At 51.9% G+C, this 23,841-nt stretch overlaps 1 protein-coding gene across 6 annotated transcripts in view; it reads right to left on the bottom strand.

The window, feature by feature from the left end:
* ERICH1 (glutamate rich 1) overlaps positions 1–23,841 on the bottom strand; it is a 78,208-nt gene that overhangs the window by 52,169 nt on the left and 2,198 nt on the right. For all 6 annotated transcript variants that reach the window (XM_032468539.1, XM_032468540.1, XM_032468538.1 and 3 more), the window contains exons 2-3: positions 16,106–16,252; positions 3,615–3,767 (exon numbers count right to left, since the gene is read on the bottom strand). In XM_032468539.1, coding sequence (XP_032324430.1) covers positions 3,615–3,767; positions 16,106–16,252 — 300 coding nt within the window. The remainder of the gene's footprint in view (positions 1–3,614; positions 3,768–16,105; positions 16,253–23,841) is intronic.

Raw genomic sequence — 23,841 nt, 5'->3', positions numbered from 1 at the left:
CGGGCTGACTTGGATTAAAGTGAGCATTTACACTTATGGACTGAATGGCCGGTGTTCTCCTGAGTTTAGACTCCCAAATATTGGTGATCCCTCCCCACATTCCTCATCACACCCCGGGGACTTCTGTCAGGAGCCTGACAGCACATCGCACACAAGCTGCTGGCCAGTGTGTACCTCATGAACACCCAGGGGACAGCACATTGGGGACAATGCCTATGTTTTCTTTTAAAAGTTAAACAGCCCAACTTGTTTCTCGATAGCTGCTCAGGGGCAAGCTCTCAGTGTCTTCAGGAAGGGTGCAGCATTTTCTCATTACCAGCTCCACGTCTGTTAAGCGTCCCTGCTGGTAGTCCCCAGAGCACATCTCCAGAATCACTGATCTCCAGAATCACGCATCACTAGAATTACCCAGATCTCATCTTCAGAATCACTAGAATCCCCAGAATCACTCAGCTCTCCAGAATCTGCAGCGCAGTTTGTTCAGGAAACGACTGTGAGTTGATATGTTCTGAGGACAGACATTACTTACTATCCCAGCTGCCCCAGGGGAACTCTGATATAACTGTGGCGGACTTGAACCGCACACAGGGCAGCTTCCTACATATGTGCCAAGACAGAGGGGAAAGCAGTGTTCCCACCAGAGTGACAAGTTAACATCTAAATAAGGCTGCTGAGCGTTTCAGAGGCATAGTTGCCAAGGAGGGCGGCTTCCTTTTGGCATAATTCACAGTGGGCCATTCTCAACATCGGGCCAAGGGTTTACTGTTTCCTGGGAAGGACGTGCAAGACCATGAGAGAGAGAGAGAGATGCCGGACGTCGAAGGCAGGAGGGAGCACGTATGCCTTTTACCTAAGCTGCGTCAGGGTACTGAGGTAACTGGAGCGCAGTAAGGAGGCCCTAGAGTAAAGCCCAGCACTGTCCCTGTAGGCTGATAACACCACTCCCTTCTGCTGTATCTCTTCCCATCACCCCCAAACATTTTAAGTGTACAAGAATTCAAAGTTGGTGCCTGTGACGTGCAGAGGTTTCCTGCAGGTGGTTTGCAGGCAGCAGGGGATGAGCAAGTGATGGATATTCAGGCCTTTGGCGCAGATTTCGGGGCACAGTCTTGTCTCCCAACAGGCACAGGTGGCCCGGGAACAAACCCAGAGGTACAGTTAATAAGGATCAAGCATCAACCTGGACAAGGCCCAGGCCAGCAGCGGGGACGAGGGACCAGGGCTGCTATCCCGGGGAGGGCAGGTGGTCAGACCTGGGTGTCAGCACCAGACCTGCCACCCCGCATGCACGTGACTGGCCTCCTTGCGGGGCCAGGGCCAGCGCCTCCTAGGGGTGAGTGACAGGAGGAGGGATGCGGCAGACGGGGCAGCCGGCCAGGCAGACTCGTCCTCTTCTCGACATTTCTAGAAGCTACTACTGAACTGACTCACTGGTGCTGGGCATTCAAAATGGACATGATGGCTGGACACAGTTACTAAGGGACTTTCTCTTCTTCTCCAGCTTCAGTTCTCACACTCTCTGCTGAAAATTGCCCCTGAAAAGAACTCACCCACCCTCCCCCTGCATGTCTCCACGCCTTACGCCTGGCGAGTCCTGGCCACAGGCCTCCCCCTTCCCACCCCAGCATCCTAACAATCCTGTCCTTTTCCTGGGCCCCAGCTGGACCCCGACACACACCACCCGGCTGAGCACAGCCTCGCAGGCCTCTCATTGCAGACAGCGTCATCATTTATTCCTTCCACCTTATCACCTCCAACACCTCAAATGGCCCACCTCCTGGGGTTTGCAATGGGGAAAAATGCTAGACAAACAGTAAGAAAAATGACCTGAAACATGTGGAGATGCGTTACAAGTGTTCAGGATAGAAAGATATTGACTTCCCAGCCTGAATTTGATTAGGAAGTTACTTAAAGCTCTTCTGAAAAAGCGGGTCAGTGTTTCCAGTGATGCTGACTTAGGGAACTGAGCTCACACAGCCTCTCAAAAGAAAACTGCTCCTCAAAGCTGAGACCAGTCCTGGGCTGGGGAGGAGTGTGTGGCCACAGGAAGTCAGCTGAGAAGCCCAGACCCGCCTGCTGTGGGAAGGCGGCTGGGCAGGTCGGGGCAGTGGTGGGGCTCAAACGTGGGGTCAGGGCAGACGCAGAGCCAGGGGATGCGTCATGTTGATCTCAGGGACAGAGCTAACACCCTACTGAGAGACTCCAGCCTCCCTTTCAAGCCGTCCACTCTCCTTAGAGGTACAAGGCCGGTCCACCCACGCCTTCCCTGACCCCGGCCACTGAGAAGGGAACCCACAGTGAAGGTCCTGCGAACCTGTGTGCTCCCACGAACCAGGAACAGAAGGGGGAGTGAGCAGCACGGCCCGCCCAGGGAGCACCTGTGGAAACGCAGCTGGGCATGTGCTGGGGCCAAAGGTACAATCAAAGTCCCCCAGGATGTGCAGTCCCCATGGCAACTGGAGGGGAAGAACCCTCAGCGCTTGCTGCCCTCTCCCTAGTTTGCCCCGACCAGTGCACTCCTGCCAGAGCAGAAGCGGCACCAGGCCCAACCCCAGGCCATCCTGGAGGTGGCAGCCCTGGGCCCTGTGGGTGCTGGCAGGAGACAGCTGTCTGCAGAGATGTCTGTCCAGCTGGAGAGACGCCTTCCCACCTCCTGCGAGGACGGCCTCTAGCTCAGCCCTGCAGAACCAGGCTAGGCAGTGCGTTCGGTCAAGGGCGACCAGAAGGTTCTCAGGTGGGATCCAGTCCACAGACCTGCCAGGTGGTGGCTCGCGCAGCGGAGCCAGCTGTGCACAGCTGCCCAGGACGAGTCCTGCCCTTTCTATCGAGTACACTAAGGACATAGTGGACTGTTTCACCAAAGTGATCTGTCTTTATAAGGACACGTTTAATTTTCTGATGAAATTAATCTATCGACCTAATAATTATATTCTAAGATTTTTCAACAGGCCTTGAAAAGACAAATACGTATTTCTAAGCTATCCCATTTTTGGTTTTATGGTTTCTGATCCTCTAATTAGGAAGTCAGAATGATCTATCTACTAGAAATCCACATTTTCTTGATAGTCAAATAAGGTTTATGGTATAGTTTCTTAGACCTATATTTGCTAAAAAATCACCTGGGATGAATTTTTATTTGAAAATTCCAAATTCCTCTTAAGGAAATTCTGAAATGATGAATTAAAAGGGGAAAAAGCACCTTTCACTTTCCAAGGTAAACGGTTCACGTGCAGCACGAGCACCAGAGCACCCGACTCCTTGATCTTCCTTCACTCACAAGACATCCGACAGCAAAAGCCAGTATAATCTTTCAGTTTTTCCATGACAGATGCAAAATAACTTACTTCCCTGATTACAAAATTGATATACAATCCTCTGAAATTCTGAAGAAACTGGAAAATCGAGAAAAAAGCCTCTTTAACAAGAGGAGCACTTTCACGTTCTGACGCTAACACGGCCTCACACACGGCCACAACCGCGTCCAGCCTCGGGTCCTCTCCCACCCCGAGCACTGCGCCTGCTGTGGGTCTGGACCGCCGCCCTTAATGCCTGCAGGGCCCACATGGCGGTGCCCTCGCCCCCAACCCCGAGTCACAGTTCAGATGGGGTCTTACCTCCTGAGTCCTCGCCGCTGGAGAAGCCCTCGCAGCTGGAGGCGCTCTCGGGACCCATGCAGCCAGGGGGCTCCGGGGGGCGGGGGACCCAGCCCTCGGGAGGCAGGCCCACCGTGTAGAGCCGGCGCACAGGCTGGGTCTGAGTGTCGCCACCTGTGGGAGAGGCGGGGACAGAGGTCATCAGACGCCTGCTTGCCGGGCAGCGTCTCCACCCAGATTCCCTGAAGAAACCACGGCCATAAACACCGACCCTAATAAGCCAAGCATTGTGCCAGAAGAGCTGGTTGGCTATGTAACTAGCCAGGAAAAGGAATGAGTGTGATTATTTAAATTCACGTTCAGTTATTATTATGTAAACTTCTGGGGTTTTATAATATGATATAAAACATAACTAATTCATGAGTAATGAGCAGAAAATAAGAAGACTCCATATAACATAACCCTGGTTGGCACAACATGAATCTCTTAACATTCTGGTAATCTTCTAGACCTCTGTCTCCATGTACGCTAACAAGCTGCATGCCCTGTGTGTCACACACACACACACACACACACACACACACACACACATACCCCTCAATGGGACCACACTACACACGTTCTACCATTATACACTTACATATTATGTGTATAATATCATTCAAAAGTGAGCATGATGAAATATTATGATATATTTAAATCTACACACTCTTGTAAAGGCGACATAACATTCCATTACTGATGAATCTAACTGTAATTCAACCACTGTCTTAAATTTTGCACGTGGAGGTTGATTCTGAATTTCCACCATCCCAGGCAGTCACTACAACCACACTTGTCAGACATAACCTCTACCACTTGACCACATAGTTCCTTCAAACAAACTCCTGGAGATGGATCTTCTGGTCTGCCCCGTCCAGAGAGGCAGCTAAAGGTGCTGCCCCCTCAGGCCCTCCAACCAGGGGTAGGATCAGTGCTTCAGTCTTCATGTTCTCATTCAAATATGGCAGAGTAACCTTCTTGGTCCAACATAAGTGGATGTTACAATTAGCCTTTCACAGAAAAAATGAGTATTTTATTTTAAAAACAACCGGTAAGGACTGAACGAAATCACTAATGCATGTGTAACAGAATGTGTGGTTTCAAGACATTTAAGTGTAAAACCCTTGAAACATTTTCAAATTCTTCTGCCATCAATACTTTTACTTTCTTGAAGCCGAGATGCAAGAATTTAGTTCTTAAGTGAATCTGATACACCAGGTTGATTAATGACTATGTCATTCCCTGCCAGAATCAAGGGCAGGGTGGAGACTGTGCTTCCAAGCAGAACATCCCCTGTCGGGTAGCATCAACATTCAATAATTTTTCACAGAACATTTTTGGAAGCTTTTAATCAGCTAAATTTTTCTTAATAAGAAAGTCAAACAGAACTTAGAAATGCTATTGTTCACTTAATTATCAGGATGAATATAAGTTGGCAGGAGGTGATTTACGCGATGAGAACAAGATGCACCAGAGAGAATTCTTCCCAATCCTCACGTGTCCTGACTGCACGCTGGTTCCGAGGCTGAGTCTGCGGGCCACACGGCCGCGCCGCCTGGACACACGGGCCCGGCCTCCCCGCTCATCTCCAGAGCAGCTTCCGGGCCTGGTCTCTCTCTCTTCTGGGTGGATGCGTGGTGGTCAGCAGGGACGCTGGGGCCCCTCTGTCATGGTCAGAGCCATGGGCCTCCCTACCGAGCACTGGGGTGGCCTCGAGGTTTTGGAAGAGATGACAGCTGGCTCTCCTCCTGCTGGCCGACTGGCTTAGAGCCGCAGCTCAGAATCCTCACCCTCTCTGGCTCAGGGTCTGATTTGGAGGGCACCAAATGTGCTTTTGATTTAACTCTTGGCCTCTGAACCCACCCCGCCCGGCCGACGGTGCTTCTCCACACACAGCCTCTGCCTGTCAGCACTAGTGCTGAGCATCCTGCACCCTGGGCGCGCCCCATCCCACACCCCCAACCCCGGCTCCTATGTCAGAATCGTCACCCCGGGGCTCTCCCCACACGGTCACACTGGCTGCCAGGGTTGCCAAACACACATATGTGACCACTTCATTGTCACAGTCAATTGAATTACTTTACCAAGATTTTCCTAAAAATCAGTTTCCCACCTCAGGGCTCGACTGACATCCCCTGCTTCCTCTCTAGGTTCATTCTTGTTTTTGCTAAAACACATTCCTTACTGTTCAGTGAGGGTCTGTGGGCAGGTAACCCCCTGCGCTTCATAGGAATAAACAGAGTCTATTCAGCCTCTTTAGAGGCCTCTGCTTGTCTGTTCACCTAACAGGTACAGGGACACAGGGACACAGCCCAGCAGCACAGGTGCCCCCACAACCCTCTTAGCAGCCACTTGCTCCACCCAAGAGGCACCAGTGTCCCCTGCCTGTTCCCCTAGGATGACTGGTATGTGGCCGAACAAATATTCATGGACTGTTCCTTTTCCTCCTTCTTTCTTTTTGTAAAGAATCCAGAAGCAAGCTCTCTGCATTGCCTCCTGCATTTTCACTGCACGATACACCTGGGTGCCCCTTAACCCTCAGCAGCCCTGCGGGTGGAGAGCAGGCTCTCCCAGCCTCTTTTCTGAACCACGCTGCAGTGAACAAGCTTTCACGTTGATCCTGCCCCGGTCAGAACACAGGGAAGGGCTCTGACTCCTCAGGGCTGGTGACCTCAGAAGAGGGAGAGAGGGAGGGTCTCCGCACGGACACGGGGAGACCCTGGGAGGAACAGCGAGAAGCTTCTGCAGGTCAGGGAGGGGCCTCACCAGGAACGGAACCTGCCGGCACCTTGGCAGTGGGCTCCCAGCCTCCAGAACCAGGAGAAAGAGACGTCGTGGTGCTCTGTCCCGGCACCTGAGCGAAGCCGGCGGAGAGTTAGAGGGTATCCGCACTCCTGCCCCATGCTGGGCGCTGATCTACTTTATCTTGTCACGTTCTGCGGTTATTTACTTGTGTGTTTTATCACATCTCTGAGGACAGCAGGCCTGACAGTGGCTGGTCCACAGTCAGCAAACAGCCGTCTTCCGGGCGCTTGCCGAATAGACCAGCAACTGACGGGAATTCTCAGGACAGCGTCTACGACCGTGCGGGAGACCAGACACCCACTGGTCCCTGGGGATCTTACAGCTTGAGTCCAGGACCTGTAGCATCATTTGGGGAAGACAAAACAGCAGAGCAGGCATGAGATTCAGAGCAGCTCTGGAATCACACCCAGGCTCAGACCTCAGTCATCCTGCTGAGAGCTTCAGTCTCCCCCCTTCTGCCTTGATGATACGAGCCTCGCCTTAAAGGTCGTTCTGGAGCCGAGAAGAACCGGCATCGCTGACGGCGTGGGCTCTGCTAGCATCAGGGATGCCAGAGTCTCACTACGACCTGGTGAGAATTCCTGGAAACTCCCCCTGCAGAAAAGCACCGGATTCGAGTTCCAAAGGGTCTTGGTATTTGTCAGATCATCCACTTCACTCAGCTCTGTTGCAGACCCTGGCCAGGCTTGAACGAGGGTTACTGGAGTCCCTGCTGCCTCCCCCATGTCAGCTGCCTCGTCGTCCAACACCTAGGGTGCTCGCAGCACACGCACACAGCCAGGCCGAGACAGATGACGGCACAGCAGGGAGGGAGGGACCGCACGCAGGGGAGACTCACTGCCCCGAGTCTATGGGGAGAGGAAACGTGAGTTCCAACAAGTGCCTCACAGTCAGCAGTCTGCACCGCCCTGGGCCCTGTCCCCAGGACCTGTTGTATTGAGACGCTGGACGGAGTCGGTGCTGAAGGAGTCGCCCCTTCTGCTCCAGGACACATGGCCTCCTCTCCCCTGACACTACAGTGGTCATGGCAGGCGTCTGGCACACATCAGCAAAGCCAACTCTGGGTTTCCACTCGGTGTGGGACTGAAAAAACAGCACAGCACACCTCTAAACGCTGACGTGGACTGGTGGTCGATTATGGACGAGGGCGGTGTCCCCCAGCTCCACGACAGCCCTGGGAAGGGTGGTTTACTCATCTGGCCTTTACAAACACAGCCCCATCCGGTCACCCAGGGCATCGCATCTCTACTTCCAGCTCTGGTGGCAGAAGCCAGACGTTCGCCACGTCCTTCTGCTCCTACAGAATAAACCTGGCTCAGGTCCCAGTCATGCGGCTGGGATGGGCCAGCCCTCCTGCGGCTCTGTGACCCTCTCACCACCCACCTCTCACCACCGCTGTGTCCCTGTCTGTCTGTGCACTGGCCCCACCATCATGCCTTGTCACCCAGCCCAAGGCTCAGCCCTTTCTTCTGCAAATCACCTGCTCACCCCAACAACCTCAAGTGATTTAAAACAATTTAAGACTTTACATTTTTAGGGCAGTTTTAGGTTCACAGCGAAACTGAGGGGGAAGGAACAGAGGATTCCCATGTATCCCCCTGCCTGCATTACCAACATCCCCCTCAGATGGTCCATTTGTTAGAACTGGTGACCCTCTACTGGACACATCCTCACTCAGAGTCCACGGTTTACATTAGGTTCACTCTTGGTGCTGGATGTTCTGTGGGTTTGGACAGACGTGTAATGACGCGTCTCCACCATTACAGTGTCACACAGAGCAGCTTCACTGCTCTAAAACTCTTCTGTTCCCCACTCTTTCATGTCTGCCTACCATCCCAAACTGAAAACCCCTGACTGTTTTTCTGTCTGCATAGTTTGCCTTTTCCAGAATGTCCTATAGTTGGAATCACATAGCGTGTAGCCTTTTCAGATGGGCTTCTTTCACTGAATCATATAAATTTAAGGTTCTTCCATGTCTTTTCATGGCTCGATAGCTCATTTCTTTTTAGCCGAATAAAATACTCCACTATCTCCACGGACCAGTTTACTTATCCATTACCTGCTGAAGGACATCTTGGTTATTGCCAAGTTCTGGCAACTGTGGATAAAGCTGATGTAAACATCCACGTGCAGGTTTGTGTGGACAAGAATTGGGTCATTTTAATGCAGATCTGAGGGTGGAGCAGGGGTCAGATCATTTTCTGCACAAGCCTTCCCATCTTGGCACCCCTGGCCCCTCCTCCTGTTCCTCAGCTGTTTTGGCCCCTCGTGGAAGTTGTGGGGCCACCAACACCTGTGGCCTCAGCCAGTCAAACAGGCTCCCTCTGAAGAGGGAAGGAGAACGCACGTAAGGGATCTGAGAAGAGGCAGGTTCAAGAGGGGCCAATGGTGGTGCGTGGGCCTGGCAGGGAGAGCGGAGGTGCCATGCTGCGCCCTGTGTCACCGCTTACTGAGATGGGGAGGGCGGAGACTGAAGCTGAGGCGTTAAGCAGACGTCAGCAGAGGGAGCTGGTGGGCAGCGGTGTGCACAGCACTTCACGAGCCACAGCAGGTAACACTCCTTGAGTCTGGGGACCTGCCCAGGTGGGGAACTCAGTAAGGAAGCAGTACCCACCTGGCCACATGCACACAGAGGCCGGAGAGCAGGCAAAGTACTGGGGTCACAGGTGAGGATGAGAGGAGGCTCAGGAGTGAGTCTGGGGGCTTGGACACCCAGGAGCTACGGGTGGGAGGGGAGCGACTACCTCAAAGGATAATCCGCGCTATAAAAACACCTTCCAGAAAGCCTGTCCAAGTGACATTTCTACCAGCAATTTACGAGTGCTCATTCTCCTGGATTCTGATGACGAGGCAGCTTGGACTTTCAGAATGTCCTTTGCCAACTTGGCAGGTCACTGGAGTCACTGCAGGGGGCGGGGTCTCTCGGTGCATCTTGTGTGGGAACAACAGGCTCCCCGACTCGACGTAGCCCTGCACGTCAGCTGAAAACCCCCGACCTTCGATTCCAATCTACACTAACTGAACAGGAAATATTCTAGGTTATTCTTCCTACCTGCCTAGGGTAACCGGAGAAGTGCTGCAGAGAAAAAGGCTGGACGCTAGAGGAGACGCCGGGAGCCTGATCCCTGTCCCTGCAGCGGGTCTCCCTGCTGCTGCGATCCTTCAAGAGGAAGCATCTACATAACATTTGGCCTCAAGTCACACCACTTTCTTTTGCAGAATGAAAATCTGAGTAAATGCGGCAGCATCCCTGCGCCGCGGGGCACAGGGGTCCACAACCTCGCAGTGCGGTGCCGTCCCTCTGCTGGGCAGCCTCTGCCTCCTCCGTGGCTCCCACCGTCCTCTGGCCTCACCCGCAGCTGGCTCAGGGCACGCATCCCACACGTCCTACAGCCCCACAAGCATCTCTCTAACCAGCTTCCAAAGGACAACTTTGCTGCTGTTTTTGCACAAAGAGCGGTGTCACTCCCGTGCCTGCTAACTTCTGCACACAGGGGCTAGTGGCCCTGACACAAAATGGTGGCATTGGCCCACAGACACTGGCACACCTCTAGTTCCCACGGCCACCACGTTTGCCGCGTCCTGTGGGCAAGTCCATGTGCAGAGTTCCCTTTCAAGGGCACTTCCTCTGTCTTGACAACATTTCCTAAAAAGCACAAACATTCCAACACTGGACACACCCATTTTTAAAGACAAAATGCCCCGCGCAGATCATCGCTGTTCCACACTCCCTCCACTCGGGTACACACCTGGCCAGTCACGGTCTTGGTGACGTGTCCCCAGGTTAGCGGCCTCACTAGGACGTGGCAAGGGAGAGATGCAGGGAGCACACAGCAAACACTCTCCAGTGTGCAGTGGGCTCTGGCACCATGGGGCCACCCAGGGTCGCCCGTCAGGGAGGAGAGAGGATCCAAGAGCAACCCTGGGGCCAGCACTGGGCACACACCCCCAGGGGAGATGCCAGCTCTCCTCAAAGTAGGATGTGAGTGTGACAGAAAAGGGTCAGACAGGGTCACACATGGCCCTGCCTCCCAGGCGGCCCTGGATGGATTCAGGGAGAGGGCACACTCTTCCACAAACAGGGCTGAGAGAACCGGAAAAACGAAATGAAATCACTACCTCGAAACATAGACAATGCTCAGAAAGGGAAAAAAAAATACCTAACCAGCAAGACTAAATCTTTTAGAAGAAAATATAAAACATCATCACTACTGGGGTAGGAAGCTTTCCTAAACCAGACACAAACAGCACAAACTGTAAACTCAGAGTGAGAACTCATGTCATAGTCAGATCAACTTCTAAATGACAGAGACGTTGTTGTTTTAAAGATGAAAAGGCAATCCACAGAGAGAAGGTATCTGCAAGGACGGGCATCTGGCACATAGGAAGAGCTGAAACCTAGAAGACAAACAAGCCAAGAGAAAAGGGACAGAGGCAGACGTGGGCTGCTCAGCTCTGCTGATCACCTGTGATGAGTATTACGGTGAGATGCAGACACCTACCGTATGCGAGTGGGGTTTTAAGACCATCCCGTCGGGAGGATCTGGACAAAGAACTCGTTGGTTTAGGAGAGAGGAGGGAGCGGGCAGCAACCCTCCAGACAGGCTGGTGGCGGGTGAGGGGAATGACCGAGCACCCTCCAGAGGAGGACGCCCCGGGCACACCCAGGAGATCCCAGCATCCTGTCTACGGAGGAGGCTGTGACTCAAAGCCAGAGGGACAGATAGTCTGTGCTTCCCGGCACGATGTTGTAACAGGAAGCACACACCACCCTGGACCCACCAGACGGGTGGACACGAAACCAGTTTCAGATGCGGGTCCCAGACACAAAGAACCCAGGGTGGGTGAGCTGGGACCTGGGTTGGGAGGGTCTTCCTGAGGTGGAGACAGGGGTTGAGGGAGGCCCAGGTGCCTCCTGGCCACAGGCAGCATTCCAGGGAGGAGTGAGGGGCACGGAAGGACCAGCATGGCTGAAGACTGGCCGCCAGGCAGAGGGTTCACCTCTCAGTGTGGTCACAGTGCTGGCAGGAATGTTGGGGAGGGGTCCTGGCAAGCAGTGACCAGGCCGGAAGGGCCAGGCCACTCCCAAGCCACTTCCCTGGGTCCAGACAGCCCAGAGCATCTCAGGAGCACAGGAGATGCAGCCCGGCTGTTGCTGAGCTGCCCTGAAGGCTCCCCTGACCCCCTGGAGCACACCCCCCCCACCTCCCTGGGGGACACCACGTGGCATGCAGGTCCAGGTGCCTCCCTAGCCTGGTTGCTTGTGTCTAGGCCACCACATTGTAAGAACATGAAAGCAGCCCAACGGTGGCAAATAAAAACCCAGAGGAAGGGAAAGGCCTCATGGTCAGAGGACTGTGAGCCGGGGACCACTCAGAGGGGCCTGGTGTGTGGGCCTGTGGCCCCAAGAGAGGTAACAGCAAGGGGACAGAGAAAACATTTGAAGCATGAGTTCCTGAATATTTCCCACACGGGATGAGAATCACAAACGCAGAGCCTCAAGCACCAGAAATGGGAGGGACAGCACTGACGCATAGTCAGGCGGGCTGCTGAGAACCAGCCGGGCAGACGGCAACTTCCGAAATTAACACAAAGCTTTCTACACCCTCCAATACTGTGCATCTAAAATCAAGTGGACATGTAACAACGTATAAAATGCAGGAGAATGGTGACCACCGAATTATAGGTAGACAGAGGAACTGGGGCTAGAGATGGCATTCAAAGGCTCCACTTACACGGGGGTCATTCTGTGGTTCTCCAGCTTTATTGAGACACAACGGACGTATAACGCCGTGTACTTTAAGGTGCACGGTGTGAGGACAAGCTTATTGCTAAATGACGACCACCACAGCGATCACGCCACAGTCACCATGTCTCTTCTGCTTGCTTAGCAGCTTCCAAGTGTTATCTTGGTGCTAGTAAGTGTCGCCCCTACTTATCTTACAGCTGGAAGACACCTGTTGTATTTTCAAGGTTTTATAAGAAAATACTCACATTTTAATGGAAAACTGACTGCAGTTTGTACCAAAATGAGCTCTGCGACACTTCCACAGACAACTCCAGACACTCACAGACGTCCCGTGAAAGCAAGGTGCAGCAGCACACACTGTGGCCACACGGCCTGACAGACAGCCACCTCCCCCCACCTCTGCCTGTTACTTCTGCATGTTGTAAACCTCGCACCCATGCACGTTTTGCAGCCGCCACAGAAAGACCCAGTTGTGCTCTATTGTAAACAGATATTTAAAATGAATTTGCAACATTCCTCCTTAATGTGTATGTGAGGGAATCTAAGCACCACGGCAAACTGACAGGCACCTTCATCTGCTGAAAACAGGTGGACAAGCTCCAGCGCAGTCAGACACCTGACATCATCCTTTTCCTTCCGGAACCCTACCCCTCGCCCAGCTCTGCCCTGCTATGAGGACTGTATCACTCCATACTTCTCAAACAAATTCTATTCTTCTAAAAATTTCCATGATGCTAAACATGTATTCTTTTTCTAAATTATTACAATTAGTAGAATGCAACTGACCAAAATAATAATTATTACTTCTGATAATTATTCAAGACAGACTGAAATCCTTTTGGAAACGATTCTCTTCCTAAGAGGAGAGAAAGTGGAAGAATATTTATTGTTGGTGTAATAAGGCAGAGTTCTTCATGAATTGTATTCCTAGTTTTAATTTTTACAGAGGTAACCGCTGAGAAACTTTGAACACATAAATAAGTAGATGACAGTGTACGGAGCTTTTAAAATAGCAATGTCACTTGATTCATTTCATCCTTTCTGAGCTACATGCCAAAAATCACAGAGAGACCCATCATCAAAAAATGATTTTTGGTGATCTATCAGCTGATAACGGCAATTATTTCCTTCAATTTTGCTGAAAGTAAAGAAATGTGAAACATCTGACTTGCAAAGAGATTTGTTACCTGTCATTAGAATAATTCACTTATCTCCAGGAGGCCAGTGTTCCCAGTGGCTCCTCTCGCCGGAGTCCCTCCTTTTGTCAGAGGGAGACCAGCAGGTGCGAAGGGATTAAGAAGAGCACTGAAACCTGGACTGGCTGTGCAGACGGCACCCGGGGCTCTGGGCCTCGAGTGCGGGGCCAATACCAGCACGGCCACGGGGACACACACCTACCACCGTGACACAAATCAGGAACCCAGTGACAGGGGCAGGGCCAGTCACATGCCTGTATCACTGCTCCCTCCACAAACCCAGGAAATGAGAGCAAGGGGGTGAGAAGGCACAAGGGACAGATGGAAGCAGCCTAACTTGGGGAGTGGTGACACTGGACCCCAAAGCGGCAGCAGGGATCCAGCAGACAGCGCTGCCCTGGGGTGTCCGAAAGCCCCCAGGGACCCTGGGAGGGGAGGTGGGGTGCAGACAGGGCGCTGCCCGGGAGCCCAGGCAGGCCTGTGCCACATGCCAGCATACAGCAGACCCTGGGTCTCTGGGTGGGCGCCCAGGCACAGGGGAGCATCTGTACGTGAATGTGGGGACCCCACCGTCTCCTCCAACTCCGCAAAAGCTGGGATGGGATCATAGCAACAAGAAACACGGCAGAAAGTGGGGGAAACAGAGCTGAGAAAATCACCCAGAAAGCAGCTAAGACACAGAAAAGGAAATAGGAAAGAAAATGTGGCGATCTCCTGGGAGCGCCAAAGCCCGGTAACAGGAGTCCCGAGAGAAGATGAGGGTGCGGGAATCACCCATGACACAATTCGCACTGAGAGGGCCTGTGGACACTTGGCTCGGTGATAAAAACAAACCCTCACTGAAAACTAGTGTCAGATTCCAGATTCTGGGTCCGAAAGGGAAACTTCAAACAGTCCTCGGGGGTGAAACACCGCCCCTGCTCATGGTGCCGAGAGTCCGCACGACACCTGACGCCTCCACAGGTCTTCAGAACTGTGAGAGGAAACGATCTCTGACTCAGAATTCTACACCCTGTGAAACTTCCAAGTGTAAGAATAAAGTACTTTTAAATTCAAAGTCCCCCAATATTTCTCTCCCAAAAATCATCTTTCAGGAAGCTACTAGGGAATGTGTCTCAGCAAAATGAGGGGAACCCCAGAAGGGACAGACAACAGGGTCCAGGGGCAGGAGGGGCCTCCCCAGGGCGGAGGCGGGGTCAGGACAGGGCAGGAGGCTGGGGAGGAGGCCACGCTGCAGCAGGGCGGCCAGAGGGACGGGGTCCAGAAAGACAGAGCCGACCGAGGTCCTCATGCGTCTGAGCTTATCAAAGGCAGCTGAGACAGTGGTGGTGGGAGGCTTCGGGGAAAACTGGATATAGAAAATTGAGCATACAAATAAAGAACCCAGGACAGTTACTAACTCCACCAAGCTGCACTAACTCCACTAGAGCAGGAAACAGAATAATCCTATGTATGTGACTCAGCTGGAAACCAGTGTCTACACACTCATAAGAATGTGAACTCTGAAGACCAATCCAACGGGACCAGGAACCCTGGGAGGACGGGGGTGAGGAACACATGAGTCTCTGAGGGGATGGAGTGACAGCAAACTAAACCTTCAGTTCCCCCCATGAGAGGGAACAGATAAGGCCTAAAACCCGAGAAGAGAACAAATAGGAAGCATGGCCTGCATTCGGAGGTGGGGCTATGATTCCCCAAAGAAGTGGCCACAGACTTCGGAATGGGTGTGACTGTGCTCAGTGCAGGATGCTGCTGTTTTCGTAATTCTTTGTGGATTATCTGGCTCTTTAAAACAGATATAATGTAAAGCAGATAGAATTGATAAATTAAAAAAAATAAAAGCAATAACAAAAAATAATGGTCTAATACAGGCTCTTGTGTGTGTGTGTGTGTGTGTGTGTGTGTGTTGTTTTTTGTTTTTTCTGAGGGGGAGATTAAGTTTATCTATTTAATGGAGGTGTTGGGGATTGAACCCAGGACCTCAGGCATGCTAGGCACATGCTCTACCACTGAGCTATACCCTCCCCCAATACGGGCTCTTGAGTATAACCAAAATGCACACACACAGGCTGTTGAGGCTGTTTACAGATTGTATCCTTGTCTTTAAGAACAAATGGAACTGCCAACACTCTTTTAAAATCAAAAAAAGTAGAAGTGCTTCTGTAAAATGAACAGATAATGATCACAATCACTATCTCGTCCTAATTGAACAAAGAGCATTCTCCCAGCGTCGGCTAAGGACTGACTGACGCGGGCCCCTTCCCTCGCTTGGCTGCTTCTCCCAACACTGCATAGACACGGGCACAGTGCACGGCTCTGATTATCGCCGAGCTGTCTCCTTCATGAGCACCAGGGCTTCAGGGAATTTTCAAACCTTTACAGAATTTTTCATACGATCCTGCACACAATTTTTGTCTATTTGACTGTGATTTCATTGTTTTGCTTTTAGCCAAGATTTCTCTTTTTCTAACTGCAAATAAATTATAATACTTTTCCTTCAAAATTTCCATGACATACTGCTTCAAAAAAATGTTGCTCTTTCACGATTAAAAAAATACTCAACAAACTAGGAACAGAGAGAACTTCAGCATGACAAAGGACAAGCATGGAAACCCCACAGCTGACACCACGCCTCACTGAGAAACTTGGGGTGCTTCCACAGCGGCCCGAGGTCAGGAACGAGCTCCCAGGGGCCGGCCTGTCCCGTCCGTCCTGCTCACCTGTCCTGGGGGGGGGGCCCCCGCCCTTCACCTTCGCAGGAGCCGCTTTCTCAGGTGGGTTTTTGGAGGCCGGACTCCCCAGGGCCCTCTTTTCTTGGCCTCCTGGAGCATTAGGATAAAGTCTCTTTAGCACTTTTCCAACAAACACTAGAAAGGGAACCAATTAAAAGAAGAAAAGAATTACTGACAGCAGCTGACAGCAAACGGATTCATATAAAATAAAGACATAAATGATGTCACCATCTGAAGGCAAAGCCACTGCCCCACCACAGGACACCACTGTGGTTGTCCCCCACCTGTATTCCCCAGAAGACCCCAAGCACTGTCCCCCAGAGAAACCCTGGCCCTAGGTGCCCACAGGTGTGAACACAGGGTCAGAGCCATGGGGGAAGGCATGGGGACTGGGAACCAGGGGGTCTGTACTTGGCCTCACAGTTCCAGTCATCCCTCTGACGACCTTACCTCTGGTTGAATTTACATGTAAAGCATAGACTGAATTGTTTTCAGAATTGGGGTTTAAGGTCCTGGATACCAGAGTGCCCCCGGACAGGACGAGTCCAGGTCAGTTCGTGCTGGACCTTAGGCGGGTGTGTGGCTGGGCAGACACCTGCCTGGGGAACAGCCGTGGTCAGGGAAGCCTGCACAGCCGACAAGGCCCTCGCAAGGGTGTGAGGGCCTCCACTTGGTTATTTTAGTTTACGTTCTGCTCTAATTGGAGGGGAAAAGTTGCCACAACGAGTAAGTACTTCTGCCCTGATTTAAGTGTGAACAACACAGGTACGAATCTCAAAGCAGCACCCTAGAAAAGGTGAGGGAAGAAGTTAATCAAATGAACATGTCAACCTCATTACATTCAGAAACAAGTCAGCAAGGAGAGCGCGAGCTGCTCTGGCGATGGAAAGCGGGACCCTGAGAAAAGAAAAGCCCTGGTTCTTCAGATGACGAGGGGGAGGCCATACATTCGAGCACAATGAGGACGCAGTGAATTGTGTGGCGGAGCCTGTGGGACTCTGAGTGGCTAGGGGTCACAGGGGTGGGCTCCTTGGCCCTACTCGGGAGCACAACCCTAAAAACAGACCCCCGCAATTGTACCACGTTCTTAGATGGTACGCGCATTAGAAATAACCCCCTCCAATTGGTTCAGGTTGTCAAAAACACAAAAGGCCTCCTCCGAAACCTATTAAAACCCAGCTGGTGTTTGGTGGTGGTGGGGTCGGGGCGTGGGTGTAGACACACAGACCACAGGTTCCTGATGCCACCCTGACTGACCACAGATCCCATGGCCCAGGAGCCCCTGGCTGGAGGGGCCGATGCCATCATTTAAGGCCAAAGGTCCTGGCAACACCAGGTCCCTGCACACCTCCATCTGGCTGAATATTCTGTGAGATCTTTGCTAGCATAGGACCCAGTACAGAGTGTTCCCAACACCCCTGTGGAACGACACGGGCCTGGGCAGCCAGGGGCACAGGAGAGACGGGCTGTTTGTTGGGACGCGTGCTCAGAGAAATGTTCAAAGGAAAGGTTTCAAAGTTCCTGTTAGAAATTAAACTGTCATGTGCGTTTCCTTAAATGGCAGAGGGGAAAAGGTTCCATTCCAAAAGTGGCAACCTCTAGGGGAAAGCAAAGGCAGATAAAATAAACCTGATCTACAAATGGTTAACAAACCCAAATTTAATTTATGAACTAGAACAAACTTTAAGGTGAAATCCTAACCGGCCACAGACTCTGAAATGAACTCAGGGAAGCCTGGAGCCCAAGACTCACCAGGGCTTGCAGCGCTGACACTGGTGTGCCCTCACCTCCTCTCACCCAGCCCCTCTACCTTCCCATCTCCAAGCGCTGGGTTTGCTCCCACATCTCACTTCCGCCCAGCCGTCCTCTGAAAGGCTGAAATCTCCTCCAGTTTGAGTTCCAGACCCCATCTCCCACTGCAGGCACGCCCACCCGATGGCCCGCAGCACAACCCAAAACTGGACAACGTGTCCCAGCTCACACTGGTGCCGGTCACCTGGTCCGGGGCTGCCTGCTCCAGCACCTGTTCCCACACTGGGCCCGCACCCCTGACGCCCCCACCCTCCTGAGAGTGCCTGGTGGCACCGGGAGCTGCTCCAGGCTGAGCAGGAGCTGCTCCAGGCTGACCTGCTCCTCCTCCGCCCCAGACCTGGACTCCACACGTCTCCAAGGAGCCCGTGTTTAGAAGCAGGGTGCTTGCTCGTTCCGAACACAAACCAGCCACATTTGTCCTCGGCTCAACAAAATGACTACGGAGGGAGGGGGATCTCGGCCACTGAAGACACGAGGCATCCATGGCAGATGGAGGAGCCGGGAGGAAACCAAACCCCAGAGCCCTGGAAGTGCCCACGGGGAGAGAGGAGGCCCTACACGTCTATGTCCATACCAGGGCTGCACAACATAATGAAAGGTTATTTTTTTTTTCAGGATACCAGTACACAGTAAAGCATCATTTTTAAAAAGCATCTGTCATTTTTGGTTTGTTGAAATGCACTTTGTGACCATCCTGTGTGACTGTGTGTGTGCATTCTAGAGGTTAAAAGTCTCTTTACTGCTTGATTTCCACTGTGCTCAAAAACAAACAGAGCGGGGCACTCTGGTCCAGGAAGGCAGCTCCCTGTCACCAAGGGAACCAAGTGAACCCACGCTTTCTCCCCCTCCTCACACCTCGTGGATGGGCCCCTCTCTCCCGGCAGCAAGAGCAAGCTGTAACTTGAGACTCTGGCATCTGTCAAATAGCAATCAACAGAACATAAAAAAGCAGGGAATGGATGCTGAATGCCTGCAGGAGGCAAGTACAATCACCACGTGGACAGCAACTGGAACTGGGACACGAGAGACACAGCGAAAGGTCAGCGTGGAGAAAGACATCCGTCTGAAGTTAATACGATGAAGTACCAAACACAGAGATCAAGTCTCTGTGTCACGGGGGAATTAAGTCATTTGGGTATAATTTTCAGAGAGGACTGCTATCTAAACGGGCTATTCCAGGTTAAAGGCACAAGCCAAATAAAAATAAATTTTCAATGAAGTGTTCTTTAGAAACTAGACACCTAGAAAAACTGTAAATACATGCACCTCCAAAGGAAGTAGACAGTTTGATGCTGGTGGTAAACTACTCAATTCTGAACTCTTCTTCCATGCAGCTACGCTTTTTAAAATCTAACAGTTGGGTATATAAAGGAAGAGGTTTGTTCCATTTTTTAACAGAGGTGTTAATGGCAGCATTTCAAGGAATTAGGTTACCTTGGCTGCGGTATTGGGGCGGGGTGTTTAACAGGCCCCGTGGAGTGAGACAGCACCCACCCCCCACACTGGTCCCAGCAGGGGAGCCTCCTGATCAGGGGAACCTGGGTGTGCTTCCTCTCCTGGAAAAAAGTGGAAATAGGAACTTCTTCTTCTGTAATATTCCATTCCGGAAAAAGCAAAGGGAAATGAAAAATATGTGGTAGAAGAAAAAGCATCCATGATCTTTGAGACCACTGACAAAGTCATCCCACCACCAACTTTCTTCTCCTTATAAAAGTTCCCTTTGATGGCAAAGTAACATGATCTCCCCTCAACCTCCATGCACACGATAAACTTCATTTAGCATTGGTGTAAAACTACACATTTCTTCTCGCTAAATACACACTGTGGCGCTTCCTGGGATGAGATTAGAAACGCAGTTGATTCATTTGTGATTCTCTATCAAATGAGTATTTCAAAACTTTTGTTATGGTCCCTACGAACCACTGTCTCTCAGAAAAGCATGACTCTCAGAGGACAAAAAACATGCGTAGAGCTAATCTGTGGGCATGAGGGGTAAAATTAGCTAAAAGACGGTATTTCAGAGGGTGGATATTAACGGGAAGCAGTGTAACTGATGGGGCCACATGCTCAAAGAACCACCGGAAAACAAAAGACCATAAACGTTAACAAATCAATTGCAAAATGTGACCTCTTGATATTTCATGATGAGAGAAAAACATTAGAACAAACAGGTTTATGACATACCTTTTTAGAGTGATTATCTAAATGGAAAAGTGACTTTCTAGAATTTGAAACAAGAGTTGTTGGCAGGCTTTTTGAAATCACATGTAGGTGAAAAACTGCTACTGGAAGTAAGACCAGAAGCAAACATTAATCAAAGCTTTCACCGGGGCCAATAAGATGACAGCCTCCTGACCCTGGCCTGAAAACAAAGACACACCCTACCTGCAGTAAATGCTGACCCAGCTGATTCCCTTTTCCATCCTGAAATCTGTATATCTTAAGAGCTACTTTAAATTTACATTTTCTTACGGTTATTATCTCTTGGAATCTGGTATTTTGAATTTTCTCTTTTCAGGAAAGGCTATGTTTATCGGCTAGCCTCTCCATAGCTTCCTCAGCAATACTCGATGTGGGCTTTTTCCCATTAGCCCTATAATAAGAGAAGGTATTTAACGGCTGCCTAGGAATAAAGGAATAAACTGGTAATAGCATGACATCAGTTCACAAGAAAGTTCAGTGTAGTATGCTAATTAACGAGTGATAGTTTCTTAATAAGTTTTATCACAGAATTATAAATGGAAAAATAATTAGCTAAGATTTAAGCAAGAGTTGGCAAGCTTTCTGAAATATTAATTAAAAGGAAAATAGTTCTCCAAATTAGACCAGAAATAGGACTCAAATGGGACATATAATTAGAATCTTACGCCACATCCAATCTGAGGTGGTCTCCCCATCTAAGCAGTGGACATACATTAATATTCATTTTCTCCCAAAACTTTAACACTCAAAAAAAATTCTAAACTTTGTCCAAAATTATTCCTCATGGGTTTCTTTTAAGCAGCGCTAACTATGTCGTCAGCCATTCAGAAACATTTTAAGTGCACATAAGGCTGTGACTGTTTTTATCAGGATTGGTGGACGAGTCCCAACCCTGGAAAAGGCATGGGGGGCAGAACACGGCCCTGCAGGACGGCCTTGTTTTCTCACCAAACTCGCTGCCACGGACCCAGGCGGGGCTGGACAGGCAGAGAGCACATTCAAAGGCAAACTGCCTCAGCACAACTGGAAGATACAAGATAACCGATTACCTTCACTCTAATACTTTAGTTTTTTCCAGTGTAATCGACACTGGCTTTTTCCACAGACGAATCCTGAATTCAGCCCAAAGAGCCCTGCCTGACCAGAGCCTGGCTCTCTGTTCACTCACTGGGGATGTCAGGGAGGAAGTGCTGCTCCCTCTGCTGGACCTGCCACCCCGACCCCAGCAGGGAGGCTCCCGAGTCACCTGCAGTGCCCCCCACCCCCCTGGCTTGAGGACTCTTCCTCGTCCTACAGTCTTGAAAGCCTGTTTCTCTAGCCACTGGGCCATGCAGGTGCCCTCCCCCGACAGGGTTCCCCCTCAGCTCAGCGGGCCCCTCCACATTCCACACCCACCGCCTCCTTTGCACCTGGGGGGACGGAAGGCTATTACATGGACTTCACGCTTCATACATGTTACGCAAGTTAGCCCTCACGACTCTGCTGTCACCGTGTATTGCGTGTATCATAAATTCTCTGTCTATTGTGATGGCCTGACATCTCAAAACCCTCCTGGCTGGGGTGAGCTGGCCCCTCCTGTCAGCAGATAGCCCAGGGGACACCTGTGACAGATGCCAACAACCCAGCCAGGCCAGGCCTTCTCCGTCTGCTCTGCACGCAGGAGGTGACACTCCTTTGCCGGAATCACCCATACCAGGAGCCAGGAACACCCCTGGAGCCCAAAGCCCAACAAAATCATTAAAACCAGCCAGCCTTTTGTGTTCCCGCGCATTCTGCATCTTCCACCCGCTCTTTTGGCTGCCACCTGACCCCATCTCTGAATTTACCTCTCTAGGCCGCGGAAACTCAGTCCTAGAAGATCTCTGCAAGGGAAAAGAGCTCTTGATCCAGAAGAGCAGGAATCCACCATATGGCACTGAACACAGACTAAAACACCAAAGTGATACTTAGGTGGATCAACAGGCCCCGCTGCTCCCGCAGGTCGCTGAGCGTGGCTGGTCCACCTGCTGGGGCGCCTCAGGCATGCAGCTCAACGCAAAGGAGGGTCTTTCCAACAGAGACGGAGCCCGGAGTCCATCTAGTGCCTGTGGGCCTGAGGAGCTAGAGGGAACTGTGGGCAGTGTCAAGTCTGAGGGTGAGGGTGCAACGGGACACACACATACACACACACAGACATACACATAGATGCACACGAGTGGCAGGGAGGGTGACAGTCGTGTCCTCCTCCTAGTCCAGATCCCAGGCCTGGGTGGCCCTCTCGCTTGCCTGTCCCACGAGCCCACGTCTGTGTGGAGCAGAGAGGCTGGAGGACTGACTGTCCAAGGCTCTGACAAGGTCTGTGCGTCACGTGAAGAGGTGCCACACTCGCTCCACGTGCCCCGAGCCGAGAGGCTATCACCAGACAGGAGGAGAGCAGGCAGACTTTCTGAAAAGGACCGAGCTGCCTCCTGAGACGCTACCATGGGGTGCCTGTTGGAGGCAGGGGAGGCTAAACGAGCTGCCAGATGGGCCAGACAGAACCTCGGCAGCACCAACCGGCCCACAGGGGCCCGCGGTCCCTCCTGACCCCCAGTGCTGTCGCTGCCCTGTCACCAGCTGCCAGCCTCCTTCACCATGGGCTCCCTGGGGCGCCAGCCACAGTCCCCGCCTGGCTCAGTCCTTCACTCTATGCTGACGCCCCCCGACCTCCCCGAGTAGAAGGCCAGCACTTTCTGCAGGGAGCCTACCGTGCGACTCTCTTCAGAGCTGCCTGTTCACTCACAGAGGCTCCCAAAGGAGGCCCAAGGGACAGCCTGTAGCATGGTCCCCACAGCTTTCCAGCATAAAATAGAGCACGTTACAAGTTTACTTCCTACCCCAGCAGTGTTGCTGCCAAGGTGGACATCCTCCCTCTCACTCCAAAGAACTCTGCTGCCGACGGCACATGCCATCGGGGAAGCTGCGGGACCCCGCTCCAGCCCACCCACTTTGTGCTTTCTGGGTCTGGGCTGGAGCAGAGTGTCTTTGTTCCAGGGCAGACAGCATGGCTCCCAAGAAGCACCTGCCAGCAGCCACCAGCCTGGCCCAGGGACAGCACTGTTCCCAGCTATACCCAGCGCTGGAGAGACGCTCAGTAAGCAAGAGCTGTGCACACAGTGCCTCCTGTGTGCCAGGCCCCCTCCCTCGAGGCACAGATGGCCCCACAGCCACCTCCGCCATTCTGGACCCCATGTTCCCCAAGAGCAGCCAGACTGGGGGCGTCTTCCCCACCGACAAGCGTCCCCAACTGAAACGTCACCACAAGCCCCACAGAGACACGGAAGATGGAACATGGCTCAGGGATCACACTTCCACACGTTACAAGTGCTCGAATCTTCTCCAGCTAAATCCCCCCACCAAGTGTTCTCAGCGCTGAAGTGTTTTCCCAGCACAAGCGCTATCCGGATCCAGTGAAGAGGATGCATAAAACTCACAGTGTTTCCCACTTACAACGTACACTGCCAAGAATTATTAACCTATCCTTTCACCACAAAGTTCTGAAACAGCCCAACCCTGACTTGACGGTTCTGTCACGTGGCTTCAGGATGGAACAGTGAGGAGCTGAATAAGGAGCCCAGTGAGCTCAGGTGAGCTGTGATCAGAGCCGGTCACCAACAACCAAAGAAAGGAGAGACGGGCACGGAGAGGAGCACCGCCAACAGGGACGGCGCCCAGGCAGGCGGAGCAGAGCC

This window comes from Camelus ferus, chromosome 26 (genome assembly GCF_009834535.1).
Source record: "Camelus ferus isolate YT-003-E chromosome 26, BCGSAC_Cfer_1.0, whole genome shotgun sequence".
Taxonomy (NCBI): domain Eukaryota; kingdom Metazoa; phylum Chordata; class Mammalia; order Artiodactyla; family Camelidae; genus Camelus; species Camelus ferus.
Note: the sequence above shows the minus strand (reverse complement) of the source record. Positions and strands in the feature narration are given on the sequence as shown.